At 40.3% G+C, this 23,790-nt stretch overlaps 1 protein-coding gene across 1 annotated transcript in view; it reads left to right on the top strand.

Annotated features, from left to right (window-relative positions):
* Tmem26 (transmembrane protein 26) overlaps nt 1-22,379 on the top strand; it is a 46,186-nt gene extending 23,807 nt beyond the window's left edge. Inside the window, exons 4-6 of the mRNA XM_075980058.1 lie at nt 1,363-1,583; nt 15,373-15,449; nt 18,364-22,379. Of these exons, the coding sequence (XP_075836173.1) occupies nt 1,363-1,583; nt 15,373-15,449; nt 18,364-18,779 (714 nt within the window). The 3' untranslated portion in view covers nt 18,780-22,379. The remainder of the gene's footprint in view (nt 1-1,362; nt 1,584-15,372; nt 15,450-18,363) is intronic.
* The last annotated feature ends 1,411 nt before the right edge of the window (nt 22,380-23,790 follow it).

The following is a 23,790-nucleotide window of genomic DNA, read 5'->3' as shown; positions in this document are numbered from 1 at the left end:
TCACACATCTTATATTTTGCAAGTTGATGATGACCTGTTTGCAAACAGTTTACAGAGGGGACTCAAGACAAACAAAGTCACTACCCCAGAGAAATGTTTTCTTAAATAAGATACACTGTTGAGTCCCAGAGGAGAATAGAGCAAGGCATGCATTATCATTCACGTTCTAGTAGAACTTCCCTGTGCCACTGTGGACAAGTCACTTGCTTTTCATCTTAACTAAAATAGTAGCATTTATCCTGGTAATGTGTTAAGTGAGTTGTATGCAAAGCCACATAGGAGAGACATCAAGAAACAAGTGATAAAAATATTTGATCTTCCTGTATGGACTCCATCAAGGTTCCCATCTTCCTTGATCACTCCTCTCCCTTTGTACTGTAGATTTGGTATGAACAACTGATCAGGAGGTGTGTTTCGATTTTGTACAAGAGTAGCTATGCCCTTGGCAGAGGTCACCTGACATCATTATCCTGTCTATTTGTGACACAGCTTTTGTAGTCTTGAAATATTTTAGCCTAAACCAGTAATAACATGCTTTGAAATTTACTTAAAAATTTAATGGGAAGGATATTTCCTCCAAAATTTAGTAGGGGATCTAAGTTTTTCTCAAAACCTAAAAATAAAGGCACACTGAATTTTTCTTGCTGAATTATGGATTATTGAATAATATTCTATGTATTCAGAGCAAAGATAGGAAATATTACAATTATTCTCTTCCATTAAGCAAATGGACAAACACTAATGTTTTTCTGGCTAGAATTTTAAGGCAGTGTAAAACAAAAAAAAAGATTGTAGTATGTTAAAACTCCCAATGCTACCAGGCGGTGGTGGCACACGCCTTTAATCCCAGCACTCAGGAGGGAGAGGCAGGAGGAGCTCTGTGAGTTCGAGGCCAGCCTGGTCTACAAGAGCTAGTTCTAGGTCAGGCCCCAAAGCCACAGAGAAACCCTGTTAGTAAATTCAGATTTAAAGTCAGTTAAAGAAAATACTAGATTTTTTATAATCTTAATATGGAACTTATCAAACTGTGCTATGTGTTATACTTTATTGTAGAGTATAATAAAATCCACAATGATCTTTAAAAGATTATTACATTGGTCCTTTAACTATTACAAGATATCGTCTTACTAAGTGTAAGATTTAAATTAGCCACAGGGTAACTCTGACCTTAAGGACTCCATTATATTTCCTTTTTAGGGTGTTCATCTAAAAGGGGTGGCATTTTTCTTATTAAATTAAGAATGGCTCTTGAAAAATGTTGACAGAAACACACTGCTGAATGAAATCCATGTTGAAGTAGACAATCTCCTACACACTGATGGTCTCTAATCCTGATGTCTATGGGCTGTCTCTGTTCAATAGACCTCGGAGTTCCTAGATACCTTATTATTGGTATGTGATCCAGTCTGGACCCTAGCACTCCATCAAACGCTGCTGTTGATATTGATCCTTGGACGGTGGCTTTTGCCCATTGGAGGCACTATTACGAGAGACCAACTCTCAGAACTTCTTCTGATGTTTGTGGGGACAGCGGCAGACATACTGGAATTCACCACTGAGACGCTGAAGGAAGATAACGTCAGGTAAGGTCAGAAGCACCACACTTCCGTCTCATCGTCTCAAATTTGTACTTTCCATGACAAATGTGTTTAAACATATCTTTATGTCAGGGCTCGAGGGATGAATTATTTAGTAAAATGTTTGCTGTGTAAGCATCAGGACCTGACTTTGGATCCCCAGTTCCCATGATAATACTAGGCATGGTGGTGTGTGTCTATGATCCTGGCACTGGGGATGTGGAGACAGGAAAAGCTCTATGGCTTGCTGTCTACCCATTGAAGCCAAATCCATAAATTCCAGGTTCAGTGGGAGACTCAGAAAATAATGCTGATAGACGAACATACCCAACATAAAACCTCTGGGCTTCTTATGCACGTATATACACATGTGCAGGCACATCAAATGCACTTATACACACATGTGCAGGCACATCAAGCAACATGCACACCCATGAACATGTCTTCACACACACAGCACATGTACTATACGTACACACACACACACACACACACACACACACACACACACACACATACTAGGAACCAATCTTTATAGTAAAAAGGAAAATGCAGGACGGAGACTTGGCCCAAGAAAGGGACAGGATATATCTAGCCTGGCTTAGACCAGACCACCATCTATTTGTCCAGGAGGGCCAGGGCAGACCCACAGTGACTATAGGTATCTGGAGACCCTCTGGTGTCTCTTCTATCTTCAATCAGGTGTCAGGAGTATAGTCAATGGCATTTTCTCTTAGATCACAGCATAGTTACAAGAGACACAGAGAAATTGTCCCTTTCTGCAGCTGAAGAATTTACATTTCCCAGCGAGAAGGCAGAATGGAGCAGATGAAGTTTTATTGTATGAAATTTTATATTTAGTCAGTTTGGTTCAAAGCGCCCAAAGGCTTTCTGGTGGAGATGCCTATAAATTAAAACTTATTGAGTTGGTACTTTTATTTTTGCCACGAGCAAATAAACTCAGAATCCATGATCACATCTGTTTATGGAGCCGCTTTCTTCCCATTAGGGATTTGAGTCCCCGCGCCTGAATGTACTTTAAGCTTGGGTTGTTTTGTATGATGCTATAAAAATAAATTGGAATGAGGCTGGCTTTTAATGCTACAGTTTACTTTATCCCACACTCCTCAAACAACATAGCATAAAGACTGAGCAAAATGCACCAACTTATTAAATAAACTTAATTTCTCAATTATAGTGTGAATCATTATTTATAAACAAGGGTTTTTTTTTACAAGAGCACTCATTGTTTTGTGCATACTAATTTTTCTTTTAGTTTATTAAGTTGGCACCATTTTTTTTGAGGAATTCAATATGAATTGGATCACTGTAGTCATAGTGTTTATTTTAGTCTGGTGGTTTCAGTGCCTAATGGTTGATCAGCACTTTGCATTGCATAATGCTTTCAAACATGCTTAAGATAATTATAATACAATGTCATTACTAGAGGAACAGGAATGGATTGTGATGGAACACATGCAATAATGAATGTGGAGAGTTACAGAGACATGACACCATAATGATAACAAATTACCCCTGTCCGAAAATGAATGCATACATGCTAAGTATCTACAGAGAACAGAGGCGACACAGGATAGTAAAAGGACTTGGGGAGGGCTATGTTTTATGGTGCTCATCGTAAAAAGAGAGAAATGCCAAACCCAGTTATCTTAATGGGCTCTATGAGCCCCATCCAGAAGGATCATCAAAGAGTAATGCATCCCGTGTTTACCAATAAATGTTGATTATTAAATAAGTTTATTTAATTGGGTGACCCATAAAAGGGACCCTTGGAAGTCACTAGGCATTGTTTAATAGACTTAGAACTGTTTTTTTTATGTAACATGTGCCAGGTAGTATGTTGGGCAGAGCATGGGTAGTAAAACCATGAGCAAGTTATGAAGGAAAGAGCACTCAGTTCAGCCACAACAGGATTATTTTGGTTCAGCAAAAATTTGAAGAGCACTTGATATTTCAAAACACCATCAATCCCCAGTTTTTTTTCTGTCACTTACAATTCAGTCTGAATACTTTCTGAGCATATATTTTGGAAAAATTGAACTTGCGTTTCATGCAAGTTGATGCTTAATGGGGCTGAATAAATTATAGTTGGCCCTCGTATCTGCTGGCTTTTCATCCGTGGACAGAAAGAAATCTAGACATGATTCCAAGTTTATTGTAGAATGTGTGTGGATCATTTGTTAATGTCATACAATGTTTTATAAGAACTTGAGTCCTACAAACACCCTCCTACAGAGAGTATAGGATTTTGTTACAGATTCTATTTTTAAATATCATTTTCAATTGTATTTTCTCAAATTGAAGTCATTTTGTTTAGAAGACCCCTGGACTGCCACAGTGGACTTTCGCAGTCTCCCTTCTGTACCCTACCACCTCCATGACGCCAGTGTCCCTCATTATATGGTCAAGTCCCAGAATGCATCTCAAGATTATTCCTCTCTTCTAATAGCTTGCTTCTGAGTTCTAAGTTTTTATGTCGGATCTTACCTATAATATAAGAAATTATACCAAAAGTGCCAATTTTGTGCATGTATGTGTGTGTTTTTGTGTGTCCTTAGAACAAGGGGCTGGATCACATGGGAATGATAGTTACAGATGGTTGTTAGTCCCTATGTAGTGCTGTGAATTCAACCCAAGTCTGTCACAGATGAACCATCTTTCTAGAGCCACAATTATATATTATGAACAGCATAGTTTTATAAAATACATTGTACTGGCTTTTCTCTTTTGGGTCATGTTTCTTGGTAGCATATACAAGAAATAATAGCAAATCCAAAATCAAAAGTGTGTTCTGTTCTCTACCTATGGAAACTTAAAGCTGGTGTGTGTGTGTGTGTGTGTGTGTGTGTGTGTGTGTGTGTGTGTGTGTTTCCATTTGATTTGTGTACACTGTGAACTAAACTTTCAATTTCAATTTATTTGGCATTGACACAGAATTGTTTGTTGTACCAGCTTGGAATAACTGTCTTAAAAATATTGGTTGAAAATGCTCTTTCTGAGTTCATCTGCCATATCTATTCAAAATCAATGGACTCCAAGTGTAAGAGCACCAAGGACACATGTGTTTGTCTTTATACCAACATCACACTATTGTCACTGTGGCTTATGGTGACGTTTGAGGTTAGATACTCTAGACACTGTAGCACAGCTTCCTAAAAATACTGGTTCTGGTAACCCAGGGACTTTGCATAGTCGCATAGCTAAGATTACCTGGCAAAGTTTTATAAAAACAAACAAACAAACACACAAAAGGAAATCCTTGTGGTCTTGGCAGGAAGTGAAGTGATCTTAAGGACCTGTTGGAAAGGTTCAGAATCTTGACCTTATGTGAAAAGTCTGAGCTTAAACACTCTTCAATTCGCCTTTGTTTTTTAATTCTTTCTCTACTTTGAAGTCGTTCTCCTGTGTCTTTTATTATTTCTTATACCCTTTCTAATGGATTTTATTTTACTTTCCTTTTCTAATTTTTAGTTGCGTTAGTAAAAAAAAATATTTACCTATATAATGATTTTGTAACCAACAAAATGATTTTGGAACACACAAAACTTACTTGTTTTGTTTTATCTCTGTCTAGGTTTTTACTGTATGTTATATCATGCTATTGATTAGTAAAGATACTTCTGATGGTCGCCATTGTATGTTTTGTGAATTCCTTTTTCATGTCTTATTCTACTACCTAGTTTCTTTTCTCTACTTTGGACAGAAGCAGTCTTCAGGATGAACATTCTCTCTGTCTCTGTTAAGGATGGTATTGGCATTAGACATATACAGACTATCTTTATTAACTTAAGCAAATGTCTTTTTATTTCTAGATTATTGAGTTGTTCTTATGTATATTGAATATCATGAAGTCTGTCTTTATTAATACAGTTTTATTTTGGTTGCCCTTTATTATATTAACTGATTTTCAGACATTAAACCACCTTGGATGTCAGTATAAATTGAACTTAGTTGGGCTGCATAATCCTTTATAACATGCTTTTTGGTCTGATGTGCCAAGGATTGTCATTTCTTCTATCTTGTATATCTGGTGTCTTGTTTGCCAGGATTATGTCTAATGGTGCCATGTTCTGACTTCTGAATCAGACTAACCCTGACTTTAAGAAACGCCTCAGGAAGCAGTCCCTCTATCTTTATATTCCGAAAATAGTTTTTGTTTAATTGTTATTATTTCTTTGAAGATTTTAGAATTTGCCAAAGGTGCAATCTGGGTCAAACCTCTATGAGAAGCTGCTTACTTTCTCTTTTCCTTTCTTCTCTTCCTCACCTCTCTCTTTCACTTCTTCATTTTATCTAATGACCTAACTCAATACCATTACTTCTTTTAGGACTAATTAGATATTTCACATTTTTCTGGGTTTAGGTGTATGCTGTTCTTCCTAGGATTATTTTTATATGGTCAACAAATTTTCCTTTATAACATACACATATATGATAGAAATATCTATATTACATATTCAACCATGCAGTGGTTTTCTGAATGTTATTTTCTACTACCAGATGTTAGTTCTTGCTTATTCATGGTCATCTTACTCATTGAGAATGGTCTGCTCTTGCTGACTTCAGGGTTTCCGTTTCTCCATCTACCAACACTTTGTGCTGCTAGGCGCATACCTCCACCATCATCTCTAAATGCTTGCTCTGCTTTCTTTTCTCCTCCCCTTCCTAAGGTTTCTGTTGAATGTGTATGTGGTTGAATGTTTAGGAAGTATTGCTCTTTTCTTCTTGAGCACATTTGACTCTCTGAGCTTCAGATCAGAGATTTCCTATGGCTCTGTCTTCCAGGACACTCATCCTCTCTTTTACTATCTCATATCTAGATGTGAAGTCATACTGCAGAGTCTTTTTAGTTGATTCTTCACCTCAGTCCCTTACTGTTGACTCTGGGGGATCTTTATATTCATTTCATACAGTTGCTATATGTTTATTTAAATTGTGGACTTGTTGAGTCTTTTATATGCCACATTTCTTTAATTTATGCACTTAACTGTTTTTCATTTCAGAAAAATACTAGCTGCTGTGATGCCCTATTTTTTGCCAAATCTGAGCTCCAGTTACAGGCTCTTCACTTCTGTTCTGGACATATCACATATCACATTTTCCAAACATCTCTAACACCATCATGAACTCCATTTGTCACCTTTGAAATGCTTTATTTTAAGCATATGGGCTTGCATGATCATATGTATTACTCCACATGTGTTCTGTGCCTGCAGAGATCAGAAGACAGTTCATGGAGTTGGAGGTATAGATGGATGTTAGGAACTAGGCCTGGGTCCTCTAAGAGAATAGCAGGTGCTCTCAAACTCTGAGACATTTCTCCAGCATTCTGCCTTTGTTTTCTTAATTAAAGAATCTACCAATCTTTGGGTGACACTGGTTGATATCTCTCTGTCTATCTACCTATCTATCTATCATCTATCTATCTATCTATCTATCTATCTATCCATCCATCTTTCATCTATCTATTATCTATCTATCTATCTATCTGTCTGTCTGTCTGTCTGTCTATCTATCTATCTATCCATCCATCTGTCATCTATCTATCTATCTATCTATCTATCTATCTATCTATCTATCTATCATCACCAGAGTTACTTTTAGCTTGAGTCATGCACAGTTCCAGTAAAATGATACAGTTTGTAGTCAGTCTGTAATTTGAGCAGAAATGGTGATGAAACCTTTAAACTCTTAGAGCTGTACCCACTGAAGACATATAGTAAGAGGCACATTTAGGATCAGGAAATGTTTGTGTGATCTTCATCTTTTAATTTAAACAGGGCACTGCTGGGTCTTCACTGAACATGCCTATAATTTCTTAATAAGCTGAGTGCACAGAATTTATCACATTCCTCCATAACTTCCTTGTTTTTAGAAATTATCTGCTAAAGTTGAATTCTATTCAACATTCATATGAGTGGACTGACAGTCTTGAAGCAGAAGATGTACATTTCTCCTTTTATTTCTAATCAAGCCCATCATCCGTGGACAACCACATTTCTGAGTATGAACTAACTTTCTTTCTCTTTTTATTCTTTCCTTCCTTTTCTTCCTCCCTTCCTCTCCCCTCCCTTCTTTCTTTCCTACTTTCTATTTCCTTCTTTCTTTCTTTGAGACAGGGTCTCTGTGTAACTTTGGCTATCCTGTAACTCACTATACAGACGGGGCTAGCATTGAACTTACAGAGATCCATCTACCTCTGCCCCTGCTTTTTCAATGCTGGGGTTAACATACCAACATGCTTAGCCTGAGTGTCAAGTCAATCTTCATATGGCATTCTAAGTTCTGTTCTTTCAAGACTAAGTCTTCTCCTGGAACATTCTACTCTGATTGACCAAGTTGGCCTTAATATACTTAACATTTGTATAAACTTTAGAGATGTGGCTCTCCCTCCCTTTCTTCCTCCCTTCCTTTTTTTCCTAAATAGTTAGCATTACTTTCTTGTTGGCATAGTACAATACCCCAACAACAGAAAGCAACCTAGGGGCAAGAGGTGTTTATTTAGCTTACATTTCCTTACAGGATACCATCTATCATGCTGGGGAAGACATGGCTGCAGAATAGGAAGTTGGCCCGGAAAACAAGAAACAGAGAAGAGAAGCTATAAAAACCTCAAACCTCATCTCGAGTGACATACTTCTCCTAGCTAGGCTTCACCTTCTAAAGTTTCCACAACCTCCCAAACAATGCCATCAGCTGGGGACCAAGTGCTCAAACAGGAGAGCCTATGGAGTATGGGGGGGGGGGTGACATTTCATATTGAAATCACAGTTAGCCTAGGTTTCCTCTTCCTTGGAGCCTTTCTTTTAGGAAAATGGTACTCTGCTTATCTGTGCTATTGAATCTTAGTCTTCTCCTAGCTCTTGTCTTTCTCAAGGACCAAGGATGTAGGATCCACATCTTCCAAATGGATTAAAGAGTCTAATAAGGAGCAATGTCATCGATAAAAATGGGGTTCCATCTTGCAGTGTTTGTGGGAACACTTTAAATCCCAATTAGCAAATGGAAATCCTCCACACACATCCATCAGCTGCCACCCAAGGGTCCTCCAGGGCTTCCTTTCTTAGGATTGAAATCTCTCCCACCTTTTGTTGCAGCATATTAGAGTCAGACTTCCCACCTACTCCAATCATCTGGAATAAATTCTTCTTTCTCGCTTTAACACCATCTTATACAATTCTTCTTTCACGGAACTGAGAGTGGATGCTGCAGATTCTCACTGCTGTTACCTGAGATTCCGCCACACTAAGGAGAGCCAATGTTACCGAATTTGTTGCTTGTCTCTGGTTCGTTTGCACAGCATGGATGGTGATCTTTGACAGCGTGTCTAATATAAGCCATATTTGTTAAGGGGGAGAGGCATCTGTTGACCTTTTCATTTGCTGTAGCTTCCTTTCCAAAATGCTCATGCGTTTAAATCCAGCATCTTCGGGAGAAATAGTTCATCACCTCTGGGAAACACTCTGTATGGTTTCTGAACACAGATCATTTATTAAAAAGAAAAAGTCTATTCCCATACCGTTACTATGTCTCAGAAGATTGGACAATGCAGAGGAGGCCTCCTTGAGCTTTCCCATGCTCAGTCTCTCTATTTTGCATTTTTCTCAGTGCAGTGTTTCTTCTGAAAGCTTTGCGCTTTGTACCCATCCCTCTTCTCTCTCTCTTCTTCATTATCTTAACATATTTATCATGTTTCTAACCATACGTGAATCCCATTCATTGACTATCTCTTTCATAGAAAAACACATTGTATTCCAAAAAAAAAATAGTTAAGAAAGTAATCAAACTGTTACTACTTTTATCCTTGTTTTTTAAATTTACTTTTTTTTGTGTGTGGGTGTTTTGCTTGCATGCATATCTGTGTACCATGTGTGTGCCTGATATTCGGTTGATCAGAATACAGTGTCCTATCCCCTGGGACTAGAGCTAGTTATGAGCCTCCATGCGTGTGTTGAGAGTCAAACCTGGGTCCTCTGGAAGAGTGGCCGGTGCTCTTCATCACTGAGCCATCACCCCAATCCTTGAGGCTTCATATTTTTAATTTTCACCGACTATGGTGCTTTTGTTGATCCAGCAAAAGCTAGTAACTTATTTCCCTGGCTACCAAAAAGAAAAAGTATATACTCGCCTCAGTAATGTTACTTCTGAAGATCTTTTATTTCATGATGAGATGACCTGAAATTCAGGTACCGTCCTGAATACAGATTGTACCATTTCGTGGGCTGAGATCTGAGTCTGACCAGGAAAAATAAAATAAAACAAAACAAAAACAGAACGAGGCAACAAGCTGAGCATTAGTGTTTGTCTGTGTCTGTTTCCTGACTATGGATACAATGCGGAGCCCGTTGTAAGCGTGTCTCTTGGATAATATTTCTAAAGGTCAATTGGTATTACAACAGTGGTAGATAAATCTGCTCCATAGTCCGTTGAGATTCTTTTTTCTTTTATACGTGAATTTTGGTTCCTTTTTTCTTTTTTATTAAGTTTTCTTAAATACAATTTTTTCTCATTTTACATAGCTATCCCTACTCCCTTTCTCCCACTCCACCCTTCTCTCTACCGCCTCCCTCATCCACTCCTCAGAAAGGGTAAGGCTTCCCGTGGGGAGTCTATGAAGTCTGACACTTCACCTCGCCATATAAAGAGCAAAACACTAAACATACAGAAAAAAAAAAGAAAGAATATTAAGAGCCGCAAAGGAAAATGCCAAGTAACATATAAAGGCATCAGAATTGTACCCTACTTCTCAATGGAAACTCTGAAACCCAGAAGGTCCTGGTCATAGATGTACTGCAGACACTAAGAGATCACGGATGCAATCCCAGACGACTATACCCAGCAACCCTTTCAATCACCATAGACTGAGAAAACAAGACATTCCATGAGAAAACCAAATTTAAATATTACCTATCCACAAATCCAGCATTACAGAAAGTGCTAGAAGGAAAACTCCAACCCAAGGAAGTTAGCTGCACCCACAGAAACACAGGCAACCAGTAATCTCACAGCTCACAGAAGCTGTCCTTGAGATTCTTGACTGCTGCTTAAGCTCAGCCACGTATTTACATTCCAACATTAACCTCCTTGGGTTTACTCTCTGCTCTAACAATTCGTTATTCTTCTTTAGATTAATATTTTACCTGCGCCTTTCCAAAATTATTTTTTGATAGTCTTTTTTTTCTTAGCACTCACATTTTTCCATTCTTTGTGTGTGGACAGGTTATGTGTAAAAAGGTAAAGCTTTGCAATCACTATCTGTGATTCTAAATCTTGTCTATCAACTTGATCGGATTTGAAATCACCTAGAAGGCACATATCGGGATGTGGTTTTGAGGAGCTTTCTAGAGAGGTAGTGGCACCATTTCCGGGGCAGAGTTCTGAGACTGAATAACAAAGAAAACCCGGAAAATGGAGTTTAGGACTAGCTTTTATCTCATCTGTATCCTGACTGTGGATACAATATGGATACAATGCAGATACAATGTGGATACAATGTGGATACAATGTAGCCCGTTATCTCAGGTGCCCGGCTCTGAGATTCTCTGCAATGCTTAACGAAGCCCTTAAACTGTGAGTTTAAATCCACCCTAATTTCCTTCTTTGGGTTGCTTTTTTCACAGCTATGGAAAAAGTAACTAATTTAGAAAATGATATGGTTACGGTTGGGCATGTTTAGATCTAGGGAGAGTTTACAGTTTATCTCTATATAATAAAGAGATAAAATTGAGACACCAAGTATTTTAGAGAGAGAGAAGGTAGAATAAAAATAAAATATTCATCAAATAAATAACAGTCCCAGTTATTGCTTGTTTACTATGATGTGTTCTTGGAACTGTTCTAAAGTCTTTAGGTCAATAAGTTAGTTAGTTTTGACATTCATACTGAGGCAGACACAATTATTATTATCTTATAAATATACACAATAAGATAAAAGCAACCAATATGCATCACTCCCCCATACACAGCCCCATCGGGTGCTGCATCAAGATATGTTTCACAGTTCAATAATACACCAAAACAATCCCATGAAATCTAGTAGCGGTTGTAATTGTCATCCTCACAACGCAGACGAGTAAACAACAGCGCACAGATGTCAAGTGGCGTGTGGGTATGAGGAAGCCTGTAAGCATTGGGCTAGCATTAGAGGCTTTATTCTGCCTCTCCGGGGGTAGTGGAATTGATGTTTGCATTTCTGTCCCTAGGATCCAGAAGCTGTGCACTGCACACCACTGTCTTACAGACAAATGTTTTGGGTCGAATTATTGAAGTTTGAGATTGCAAGAAACTTCAAAAATGACCGTTTTAAGAAAACTCTCTTTGCCTTCAGTTTTAAAAAGTTTTTCTAAAATATCAGCCATTTTCTTGGAAGCTCTGTGGGATTAATCCTAACAGAGGCTATCTGCCCCGGAAGTGACATGTTCCGTCTTTAGGCGATTTTATTAGACATGCTAGATGCATCTCAACTCCTGGATCCCATTAAGCACAAAAGGGAATAAACATTTAACTCCTTGATCAGTTCCATATCCAACAGCATTCTATACTTCCTGGCAATCATAGGCTCTGTCCTTTTGTGCAAGTTAACTTACACGTTTCTCTCCTCGAGAGGCATGTTTCAGACGTGTGCTGAATAGCCTAAAATACAGTAGGACTAACGCTTTCCTTCTAATGCCTGGAGATGTTGCAGGAGGTTGGTGTGATGAATGTTCTGGATTGTCAGCTTGATGGGTTTTAGAGCCACCTAGAAGACATATGTCTGGGAATATCAGAGAGGGTACTTCCAAGACGTACTCGGAAAGTAAGTGGCACAGTACAGTCTCAAGTGAGTTGTTTAGTTTTTACATGAGGAGGTGTCAGGGGACTGAGATGAATGATAACACCAAAAAAAAAAAAAAAAAAAGGAGTGAGCAGAGCGCCAACATTCACCTGGGTCTGTTTCCTAGCTGCAGAATGCCTGCCCCGCCATTAAGGGTGACATCACTCAAACCATGAGCCAAGATAAATTCTTCTTGTCTTCATGAGCTTTGATTATCTGTTTTTGTCACAACCTGGAGAAAATGAATCATCACAACTAGAGCTAAAAGGCTGGATGCGGGTGTGAGAGACATCTCAGCAGTTAAGAGTGCAAACTGCTCTTCCAGAGAACCGGAGTTCTGTTCCTAGCACCTGAGTAGTGTGGCAGCTTGCAACAGCCCGTGCCTCCAGCTCCAGAGGGTCTGACACCTCCTCGTGGCTCAGTCCATGAGAATGGGAATCTGCACACACACACACACACACACACACACACACGCACAGCTACACATATATACAGAAAAATTTAAAAATTAAAAGCAACTCTCTTTAGAGGATAGTGGCTGAACTCTGCTATCTAGCTTTATTTTTCTAACAAAATCAATTTGGACATATTTCCCCAACTCTCTAGGTTCCCGTTTCCTTCTTGATCAAACATGAATAACATATGTGCTTTCTTTGTTGAGTTACTAGAGGATTAAGTATAATCACCGAGTTAGACACGGAGAAAATTGCCTGCTGGGTAAGCCTGAAATCAGAAACCATATATACTATTAGTTAAAAATGGGAGGTTTGCTATGTATAGACATTGACACAGTAAAGAAGAGGTTTAGTCTACTTTCTCAAAGGACTTCCACTTAAAATTCGATTTCATATTTCTTGTGAATTGACCTATGGTTGCTTTGGACTCTGGAAAGCCATAAATCATGTCACGCCATGGGCGCATAATTGGATATCAAGGGAAAACCCACGAGCTGCTTCTGGGAAACGGGATCTTTTCTATTATGTTCCACCCCAATTTAGGCTATTCCGTCACATCTTTTGGACTTGTGATCAGGTTTTCTGGAGAACTGCTCTCTGCCTCTGTGCATTATGTGCACACGAGGAGCCTTCCTCTGCATCATTCACAAGGTCACTGATCAAACACGCAGAGGAGCGGAGCCTGGTTCAGAGCCTGCGGCCATCAGCTAGAGCACTCCGTTCCGGGAGTCATTGGCTCAGTCAGAAAATCACCTAGCCGTACTCACTCACAATATTGCTTAATTTTGTTAATAAGACACTGAGGGAGATGTCTGAGGGAGGCTTATCTAGATCCAAATGTCTGTTATCAATTTATGGCATTGCCCGCCTGGTAATCCCAAGTCAGTTTTTGGAAGATGGAAGAACTAAACTTATCGAAGAGCAGTTATTCTCAGAGAACCCTCATAACACTGGTAATTACCGCCTTCTCTGAGGGTGCTCAGAGGCCTCCTGGAGACTCAGTTATATAATCCAAAGAGGTATTAATGGTAACTCGCTGTCTGTACCTGGAGACATGTCTCTGCTTCCTTTTGAAAGTGAAGCCTTCATTTTTTTCTTTTTAATTTGTCATCAATCCCTTCACCACAGCAACTACTGAAGCAGGCCAGAACAGGTCAGATGTTTCCTTTAGAAATTCTGAGTTTTGAGGTTTCACTTCTCAAGGTCTCCCCACTCAGTGTGTTCACTGAGACCCCCTCAAGACCACCAGTGTGCTAGGGATCACGCTGCCTCGTGTTCCTCTGGCCTTCTCCAGTCAGAACTCTCACTGGGGAAAAGCTGAAAGCACAGTCTGTTGTTACATCACGTGGTCTTGGTTTTGTTTTGTTTAGCTTTGTTTGTCCGCTTGTTTCTTCTTTAGTACCTTTGCATTTATGCCACTTCTATTCTTTCGGACTCTAGTTTTCCAGATTGTTCTCCTAGGTCTCTTTCTTTAAACATAGACCATTCTTTTGTATGACCAATCAAAAAATTTTTTATAATTAAATTCTGAATATTTATCAGTGCCAGGTACTATTCCGGGTATTGAGTGTACAATAGTGAAGGACGCACACACACATGCGTACGCGCACGCGCTCGCGCGCACACACACACACATACACACACATGCGCGCGCGCACACACACACACACACACACACACTTCCCTTTACTTGTGGTCTATTCTCTGCTGCACACCCTTTTTAGTGAAGTTGTCCCTGCATTTTCCCCACCTAACAACGTTTTCCTTTCATTATGACAAGCTTTGGGTAGATGAGCATCATTCTGCCCTCCTGAGTTGTCTCTTTGTAAGGCTATTTTTAAAATGCTCTGTATATAAGGGTTCCCCGGTATTAATGTATGTGCTTGGTACTAGAGGTCAAAGGAGCCTGTCAGATTCCTGTGGGCTGTAGTTGTAGAAGATTGTGAATCACCCTATGGGCGCTAGTAACCCAAACCAGGTCCTCTGCAATAGCAGCAAGTGCTCTAACCAGTAAGCAATCCCTCCAGCACTTTGAATTATCTTTTTATTAGTCTTGGAGTCTTGGTGCTATAGTCTGCTTTTCTGGGACATCATTATCATCGTTGGGAGTCTGAATGCTTATGTCTGTATCTAGCTGTTTCTTATAGCATTTCTCTCCTGTGATGTTTCTACAGTGTTAGCAGAGTAGAAGAGAATTTGGGATCAGTAGGCTGTGTTCTCATTTCTGCTTATTATGATTTATTTATTTATTTATTTTTCTTTTTAGAGACAAGTTCACATGCAGATCAGGATGGTCTCAAACTTGCTGCTATGCAGCCGAGAACCATATCTTTTGTATGGTTCCATTGTCGGGCATGGTTATTTTTTCGTGGACTTATTATAACACAAAATATTTGCCAACTCCAAAAAGCTTTAGTTAGTACATAACAAGCGGCATTTTAGCTGATCTCCCTCTTCTGCATGTGGTCATGTTTTATTGATGATTTAAAATGCTCTTATCTTCTAGGACTAACCTGATACTGGTCTGTGGCATCCTTGCCGTGTGGACATGGAGTATGCTACAGTTTCCGCTGGACCTGGCAGGTAAATGTATTCATATGTACATAAAGAAACAAAAAAGTATGACTCTTAAATATAAACCACATGAGCACAAAGGAGGCAGTGTTAGCTCTACTGTAACTTAGAAGGAAGGTAGGTTGAAATTCAGGAAAGCCAATTGTAGACCCACCTTGGTGTGTGGCTGAGTTTAAGATAAATGAGTATAGCCAAGTACGGTGGTGTGTTCATTTAAGCCCAGCACTCTAGTGGTGGAGACAGGAGGAGCAGAAGTTCAAAGTCATCCTAGGCTATACAGCAAGTTTGAGGTCAGTCTGGTCTACGTAAGATTTGATTTCCAAAAAAAAAAAAAACAACCAAACCCCAAAATCAATAATGATAAGTGCTTGAGCTGTTGAGTGTGCTGTTTTATATCTGGCTCCACTAGTACTTCTATTATTCATTATCTGTAATCCTGCCAAAATTTATTAAGATATGTGTCTCAGTTTTTCACCTGTGAAATGGGATGGTACATTATATCACAGTATCATATATTATTACGACTCAATAGTATAGCAAGTGTTTAGTGACCTTTTGATGTGCGGCCTCCATATTTCCAGCCAGTCACATTGTGAGATGTCACATACAAGGTAAGAAGTGCAGTTCAGAGCCCCATGTGGAAAGTTATGATTTCCTTTCATGGCAGCCCTTATTCTAACTTTAATGAATACATCGGCCTTTAAGGGTGGGAAAGAAGTAAACCACTCAGCTGGAATGCCATGATACTGACTTCCTGTAGCTGCGCTGTCCTACCGTATGGTACCCACCAGCCACACATAGCTGGACAGCTTGATATTCAATAAAGCTTAAGGAGCGACTTTTCAGTGACGCTGGCCATATTTCACCTTCTCCCTTGCCGCGTGTGACTCGCATGCTGGGCAGCAAGGATGTGAAACAGTCTTAGCATCATAGAGAGCTCTGTGGAATGGTTGCTGCTTGGACTCACACTGTGACTTTTTGCTTTGCTGGAAATATGACTTGGCAATTCTTGTCCTTGGTTCGTTACTCTCGAGGAGGCCCAGACTTTAACGGTTCTCTTTTCCTCATCTATTTCTTTATCATCATGCTGGCTTCAGGGTGAGACTAAGACAGAATACATTAATAGACTCAGAGGTCTTCTGAACACTCTAGATCCTAAGCTCACATTTTCTTGGATAAAATTGTTTCCTGGATAGATGGCAAGAGTTGCCAGACTTTTTTTCAAATTAGAAAAAGGAAAAGGTTGGGCATGGTTGGGCATGGCAATGAACTCCCTTGTTCCTAGAACTCTGAAGATGGGGAGGCTTGCAGATCTCTGGGTTTGGGGCCAGCCTGGTCTACTTTGTGTCTTCTAGGCCAGCCACAGCTACATATTGAGATCCTTTCTCAAAAAGGAAAATATCAATCCAATTCCAGATTAATAATCACAAACAAATATATGCAAACAGCATGCAGCTGAAGTCTGCCTTAGGTACCTGGTGCTCGTTACCCAGCTAGAAACCAGCCAGCTGCTCTTCATAGACTCCAGGGCTCCATCCTTTATACCCTGGTGGGGGGGGGAAGGTCCACCAGGAGGGATTCCCTGAGCATGGCTTCTCAAGAAAGACACTCGCTGACCTTCAGTGTGCCTTTCCTTTGTCATTCGCTCGCCCTCTCCTGTCTTGTGGTTCGCAGACTTGCTAAGAAAATTTTTATTTAAGAAAGAAACTGTGTAAACATTCAGAGGTGATAACGCCACGCAGCTGTTTGGAAAACAAAGACCAAATGTCGCTTCTGACTACACTGCTATTGTATTCTCCAACAAGTAGGACACTGTGCTCAACCCAATTAAAAGTCGCTTCATATTTGCACGCCCTTGCTGGATTGAGACGTTCTTTGTTGGAAAACTCCAAAAGGAAGGCTTTATTATTACAAAGAGGATTATTTTCTACTCTTGACCCTGAATTAAATTTACATCTTTGAAATTAAAACAAAAGTTTCATCTGTTGATGGAGTCTCCTTTTGTTCAACTAACACACATACACACAAACATCTGCAATTATTCTCAGTCTTGCTTATAAACTGGGAGACAAAAGCAGAAGGAATGAGGACAAAATAGAATAATGGCCATTATTATTTGAGCTCCCACACCAGACACACATGCTATCACCAACATAGAAAAATTATGTTTAATGTGAGTTCAATTTAAATTTGAATTCTAAGCGCTTGAGTTGAGTGAAATATGGAAATAGGGGCATGCTAGAGAAAGCATCCTGGACGGTCTGGCTGGGGACTCTGCCATTCATATATTGTCTTTACCAGTCAAGAAAGTCCCTCATTCCTCCAGGAAGACTGAAGGAAGAAGCAGAGAGCAGAAAAGGAGACAGGGTGCTATTCCAATAGAAAGAAGATGTGTAAAGAAAGAGCATGTGTAAAGGATCGATTTACACATCTATTCCAAAGAAGTTGATGAATAGAGACCTAGGTTTTAGGAGTCAGGCTCTTTGGCATTTCAAGGGAGAAAACGACAGGCTTATGCAAAATGCAACATGGCCAGTATCTCAATGCTAGACAGAGAGGCAACCAGGGGTAGTACCAGGCTCCCTGACTTGAGACCCCCCAAGTACAGACAGGTCTCTGCTGCCTGCCCCCTCTGCACACCCCCAAACACACACACACATAGCAGTTCCCTTTGTATCTCATGCTCTTCGGTCTGTTTAATTGGTCATTCCTTACGGGGAGGCTGGGAGATAATGCAAGACCTTTAAAGTGGATGAAAGCACAGGGCCAGGAAATGAAGGGGAGGTGGAGAGATATCTCTCCCCTTCCTCCCAGGCCTACACGGCACAGATACTCTCCATCCTTCACAACCAGACCATCGATATAGATGTCTGTTCCCGTCTTTCACCTCAGAATGTCAATTGTTGTTTCTTTCATTCTCCAGTCCAGCTGAAACTGGTATGCCCCTCTTCTGTGAAAGCCAGGGGCTTCCTCAGGCTCTTCCTATGCCAGTACAGTGCAGATCTATGGGCCATTGGGCTCAGCTTCTTCATCCAAGATGGTCCCTTCCTTGTGGTGCGCCTCGTCCTGATGATCTACTTCCGAGTGATCAACCACATGCTGGTGTTCTTCGCCGTGAAGAATTCCCTGGTGATGGCGCTGCACTTCTATCGGCTGGTGGCTTTGATCATGGCCACCCGGGCATCCATGCAAGATGGTCCAGAAAGGCTCCAGGCACGGCCCAGTGTCCTAGACCAGCCCTCTGAGAGCAGTCCCAGTGAGTGGGAGGACATCTCCAGGGAGGCCGTGCCTTTGCAAACCTCACCTGTCACCTCTGAGGAGTCCTACCCCATACCTTAGGTGCTTGTTCTCATCATACAGCCAGGAACTTAACTCATTGTCTTCTTGGAGTCTGGTTCTCTTTCTACTCCCACCCCCACCCAATTTTCACCTACAACAGCTTTTAAGGAAACAACACGAACAAATGATCTTGTATTACAGGCAACTTACTCTTTAATTTTTTCTCTGAATGGAAGAAACTTTGACACGTGCCTACAGTTACAACCTCCTACCACGGTAGCAGACATTACCCAACTCTGAGAACCACTCGTAAGAGGTTGGTTCTCATGGAACTGTTTGGAAGGTTGTAGACAGGGCTGTCATGGCACACCTTCCAAAGATTTAGGGCTGACAAGTACCATCCCCACCATCAACCCTCTAGGGTGACGTGGTTATACAGAGCCTTTATCTGTCACAGTCTCTCATCTGGTGTCTCTCTGATGTGTATATATACACTTTGAATACATATTGAACAAATGGGGTAACATGCTTTTCAAATAAGCTTGCTGTGAGGTGGAAGCTTGGAATTCGAGCTGTCCGGCTTATTCAGTGAAAAACGAAATAGCCACGGCAGCTTCACAGTCCCACCAAGGAATATCCTTCTTCTGGACCAAGGCGGTATTCTGCCATGGTACATACGTTCTTAGAGAGTAGTGACAACTTCGGGCTTGGGTGCATAAAGTTGACAGCAGGCCATTTAGGTTCGAATAGCAAGTTAGTTTGCTTTTTCTGCATTGTCAAAGTAAATCACATGACCAGGTTCCAGGGAGCTCTGGCATGCTGTGATGGAGGTGTTTGTGGCCTTCAGTGTTGCCATGGTTTCCGGTGGCTGCCAACAGCCACTGCAGGAGCAGCACCAGTAGAAGACTGAGCCACAGCTCCCGAGAAATATGGTCCCTGGTTTGAAGAACAAGGTGATGGACAGCGGTGCCCGCCGCATGCACGGGGCCTCCATTGACGCTGAACATCACCACAAGGCAACCCATCACCTCTTGGGGATCATGGTGGCTTTGTTTCCCGTGCCTAAAACAGTCTTGCTCTTCCTTTAAACGTGTCTGGACATTCTGGGTTGAAATGATTCCAAACCTCTGAAAGCAGCTCTTGTTCTTACATATGTGGTGAGAACTGAGAACTGGGTGTGGCAATCTAGCAAACAACTCTAAAACTGTACTGGAGTTCAAAGCATCAATCAATCCACACTAGCGTTCCCAGGAACTCTGAGTCACTTATTCAGGGGACTTCCTAAATTGGACGCGACCATGAGATGATCAGTTGGGACATTTGTTTTTAAAGTATGAATTTCTGGTATGGTATAGTATTTATCTACCATGTTTGATAACATGTTTTATAAACAAATTCTATTTTGTACACAATCACAACTGTTTTCTAGTAATTTCTAATTCTTTGATTTCTTGTGCTTCCCACTTTAGCAATGTCACCATGTAAACTGTGCAGGAAACAAGTGGAATGCACTCGTAAATTTTGATAATAATAATGCAAGTTAAGATTGTATTTATATCAAGTAGAGAATGCCACGGCTTTGAAGGTATATTATTTAATTAACATTCTTAGCAATGAGACTTGAGGAGATGTCTCAAGGTTAAGAGCAGATACTGCTCTTGCAGAGGACTGGGGTTCATCCTAACACCCACACCCCAGGGCTTGCAATGTCCTCTTCTGGTCTCTGTGGGCACTGACTATGCTCATGCACACACACATACACACACACATACACGAAAAATAAATAAAAATATTTTTTAAGATAAAACACTCAGCAATAAGATGCAGAAAGGGAAAAGGTAATAATACCTGAAATTTGTCAAACCACCTCAGCCTTCTCTTGCTGTGCTGCCTGCTTTGTCTTGAATCCCTTCGCCCATGACATGCATGGGCCTCTTCTTACTGCCTATCTGCCCACAGTGTATTTTTATGGGATTTATCTTTTTCCCCAGAAAAACAAACACTGAGCTTCTAAAAATAGAACATAAAGTAGTATGACTATTGCAAGGATATTTTTAAGTGTTTGCAAATCTGAGGCTTGGCTTGGTTCCATGAAAGACTTTCTAGCGTTTAAATAAAGTATTTTGTAATTAGCCCTCCCTCCTCAGTCCTGTCCAAAATCTGGCTTAACTTAGAATGCCAGGAAGTCAGAGAGCACCCAGGACTGGCTTGGTAATTAATGGATGGTCAAAAATAGACACGCAGTCTTCAAGGCTTTTCCAGGAAAATCTGCTAAAGGCAGCATTTAACCTAACTGCCAGTGTTTCCAGTTCCTTACGCTGACTGCTTTGATCATAGCGAAAATGTCTGTTGCTTAGACTATGTTTTACCTCTGATAAAAGCTAAGAAATGTATTCAGTTAGTTGTGTGTTTGCAATTATTACTATTATTTTACCCTTTAAAATTGTATGTTTTTATCGTAGATTGGTGCACATTGTAATTCTTTTTTAGATCTCCAGGTGCTAGTCATACACCGAGCACCAGTCATCTCCCATATGCCGGCATCTTTGTTTACCTTTTCTTTGTAGAGAGAAAGCTTACATTGTGTAGGAAGCAGAGTCTACCCTCTGCCCCCAGCCACAGTGCACACTAAGCCCCAATCCCTGAGGAGGAGGGGGCTTCACTTGCAGTTGCTGGAGCCATTGCTGACTAGTTAAAGCTCAGTCAAATATCCTTCCTATAGACATGTTCCTCCACTTGTGGGAAAGCCTAGTGTCTGTGTTTACATGACGCTCTGTGTGAACACACCTCAGGGTCCTCTTAGGCCTTCTACAGAGTGACTGAGTCTTAAATGCCACAATACTGTGGTATTTAACGCTTAAGACGAGCATACAGCTCTGTGTTTGTTTATTCTGCCAAGTTCTGTTGCAGCTATAAATGACGGTGTTAGAAATGCTGAGCCTGGAACTGATGAATAACATCGGACGCATTCAGGGAGACGTCTAAGGGAATTCTGCCCCTGACTCTGTTGTCCTACCACAAAGCGCTTCAGCGGTCTTGAAGATGTGTCCAGACAGGATGGGATCACTATCAGCACACTTCCTTATCTGACAGGAGCCTTTTGGAGCCCTGGGAAGGCATGCCTCACAGGTGTGGACCCTTTAGCATCACCATGATTCGGAATCCAGCGTGGACTCTACTCATCTTGGGTACTTAGCATCAAGAACTCTTAATCAGATTCTCCTGGAGAAAGAGAGAACGATAGAGACGAGGCCTGCCGACCTCCAGTCCACTCTGAGATTCCTTAAAATAGACGCTACAGCCTCGGAGATCAAACAGCCTTGAATTGTGAGATAAAAAGACACTGTTAGTCCTTTTGCTGTCTTCTAATTCTAGGTTTTGCTTTTCACTTGTGGGAACTTTTGATCTGTTCTCAGACATACCTGAGGAGGGTTAGAGCAGGCAGCTGGGGGCTCCACATAACTTTCAGCATGGCGAGAACAGCTTGATAGTGACAGAGGAATGAGTCGCCATGGCCTTCTACTTTATCAGTTTTTATCTTTGAGGTCTTTTTTTTTTAATGAAAGGCGTGTGAGTGTATTTTCTGTGAGTATTTCTATATTTTGTTATACATGTCCTTTTTGTTTTATTATAGACATTAAATGCTTGTGTACATCTTTCTCCCATTGCCTTTTTTTTTTTTTCCTACTTTGTGTGTTTCTCTACTGTAACTCATTTCCTTCATGGTTTTTAAGCCCTGGCTTAATAACTAAAACTGATCTGTTTAGAACATGATTAAAGTGGCATTTCCAAGCAGCGAGCAGAGAATGACCAATTTCATAACTGATGTCGGAAAATGTTGCTATCCATCTGGAAAACATAAAGCGGAATTTTTATCTCATGAAATCTATAGAAATAAATTCCAGATGGATTAAATCTCATTGTAAAATGAAAACTATAAATATTAGATGGAAATACGGAATGCGTCCTGAGCATGTGGGGGATGGGCAACTTTCTCTGAAGCAAGACCCCAAACCCAGAAACGACTGACTGACAGACTTTTCTATATGAAGCCTTTACTTTTCTGAGTGGCAAATTGTGTCATGAACATACCAGTTGGAAAAAGAGAAAAAATAAAAACCTGGTATAGGCAAGAAATAGAAGGGTAGATATTGAGAAGGAAGAGCTGAAGGTGTATTTATCTGGAAAAGACTGAGCATCTAAAAATTACTAAGATCAATAGCGTGCACAAGCAAGCAACATGCAACAAACTTTTGAGCAGATTTTCCTGACACTATGAATTAAGGCCTTAAAACGTGTAAGTTTGAACTTCAGAATTTAAGGAAAGTTTCCGATGATGCTGAGGGTCATAAATGAGTAAGTTACTAAATAGACATTCTACTGGGTGATAATATGAGGCACCGATAATTTAAAGAATCAAGTTCTCTTAAGTTCATCTGTAGACCATCTTTCATTGTGTTATTAATAAGATCCTTTTCACATGTATATATTGTGTGTACCATGCATGCGTGTGTGTGTTCAAAAGTGTGAGCATGTGTGAAAGACATCATAGTTATCGAACATCTTCCTTAGTTGCTTTACACATTTTATTGACTAAAGCAGGATCTTGCTAGGAACACAGCACTAGCGAATTCAGTCAATCCAGCCAGCCAGTTTTCGTTTCTGCCTCCCAGCACTGGGATTACCAATTGCCTGCCATAGAGGAAGGCATGTTCGTGTATCCCAGGGATTCAAATTTTGCTTCTCGCTCTTACAGGGCAAGTGCCTTACTCACTGGACCATCCGCCAGCTCTGAGACATAATTTCTAGTGACTACTATTGACTTTAACAACAAATTTTGCATTCTAGTGATTACTTCTTATGCTAGAATGTTTTATAATGAAATAAGCACAAGAAAATAGCTGGAACATGTTTTTAACAGACAAATGAGAGAGTGATTTCAGTATACCTAACTACATTACACAGTTACAATAAGCAAGAGAATTTGGTTCTGTCATATGAATAGACATGCCAAAAATTTGAATGGAATAAAGTCAATAAATATGCTGAACTATGTAAGGGATTTGACTAC

Source organism: Microtus pennsylvanicus, chromosome 7, assembly GCF_037038515.1.
Source record: "Microtus pennsylvanicus isolate mMicPen1 chromosome 7, mMicPen1.hap1, whole genome shotgun sequence".
Classification (NCBI taxonomy): Eukaryota; Metazoa; Chordata; class Mammalia; order Rodentia; family Cricetidae; genus Microtus; species Microtus pennsylvanicus.
This window is presented reverse-complemented; position numbering and strand designations above follow the sequence as displayed.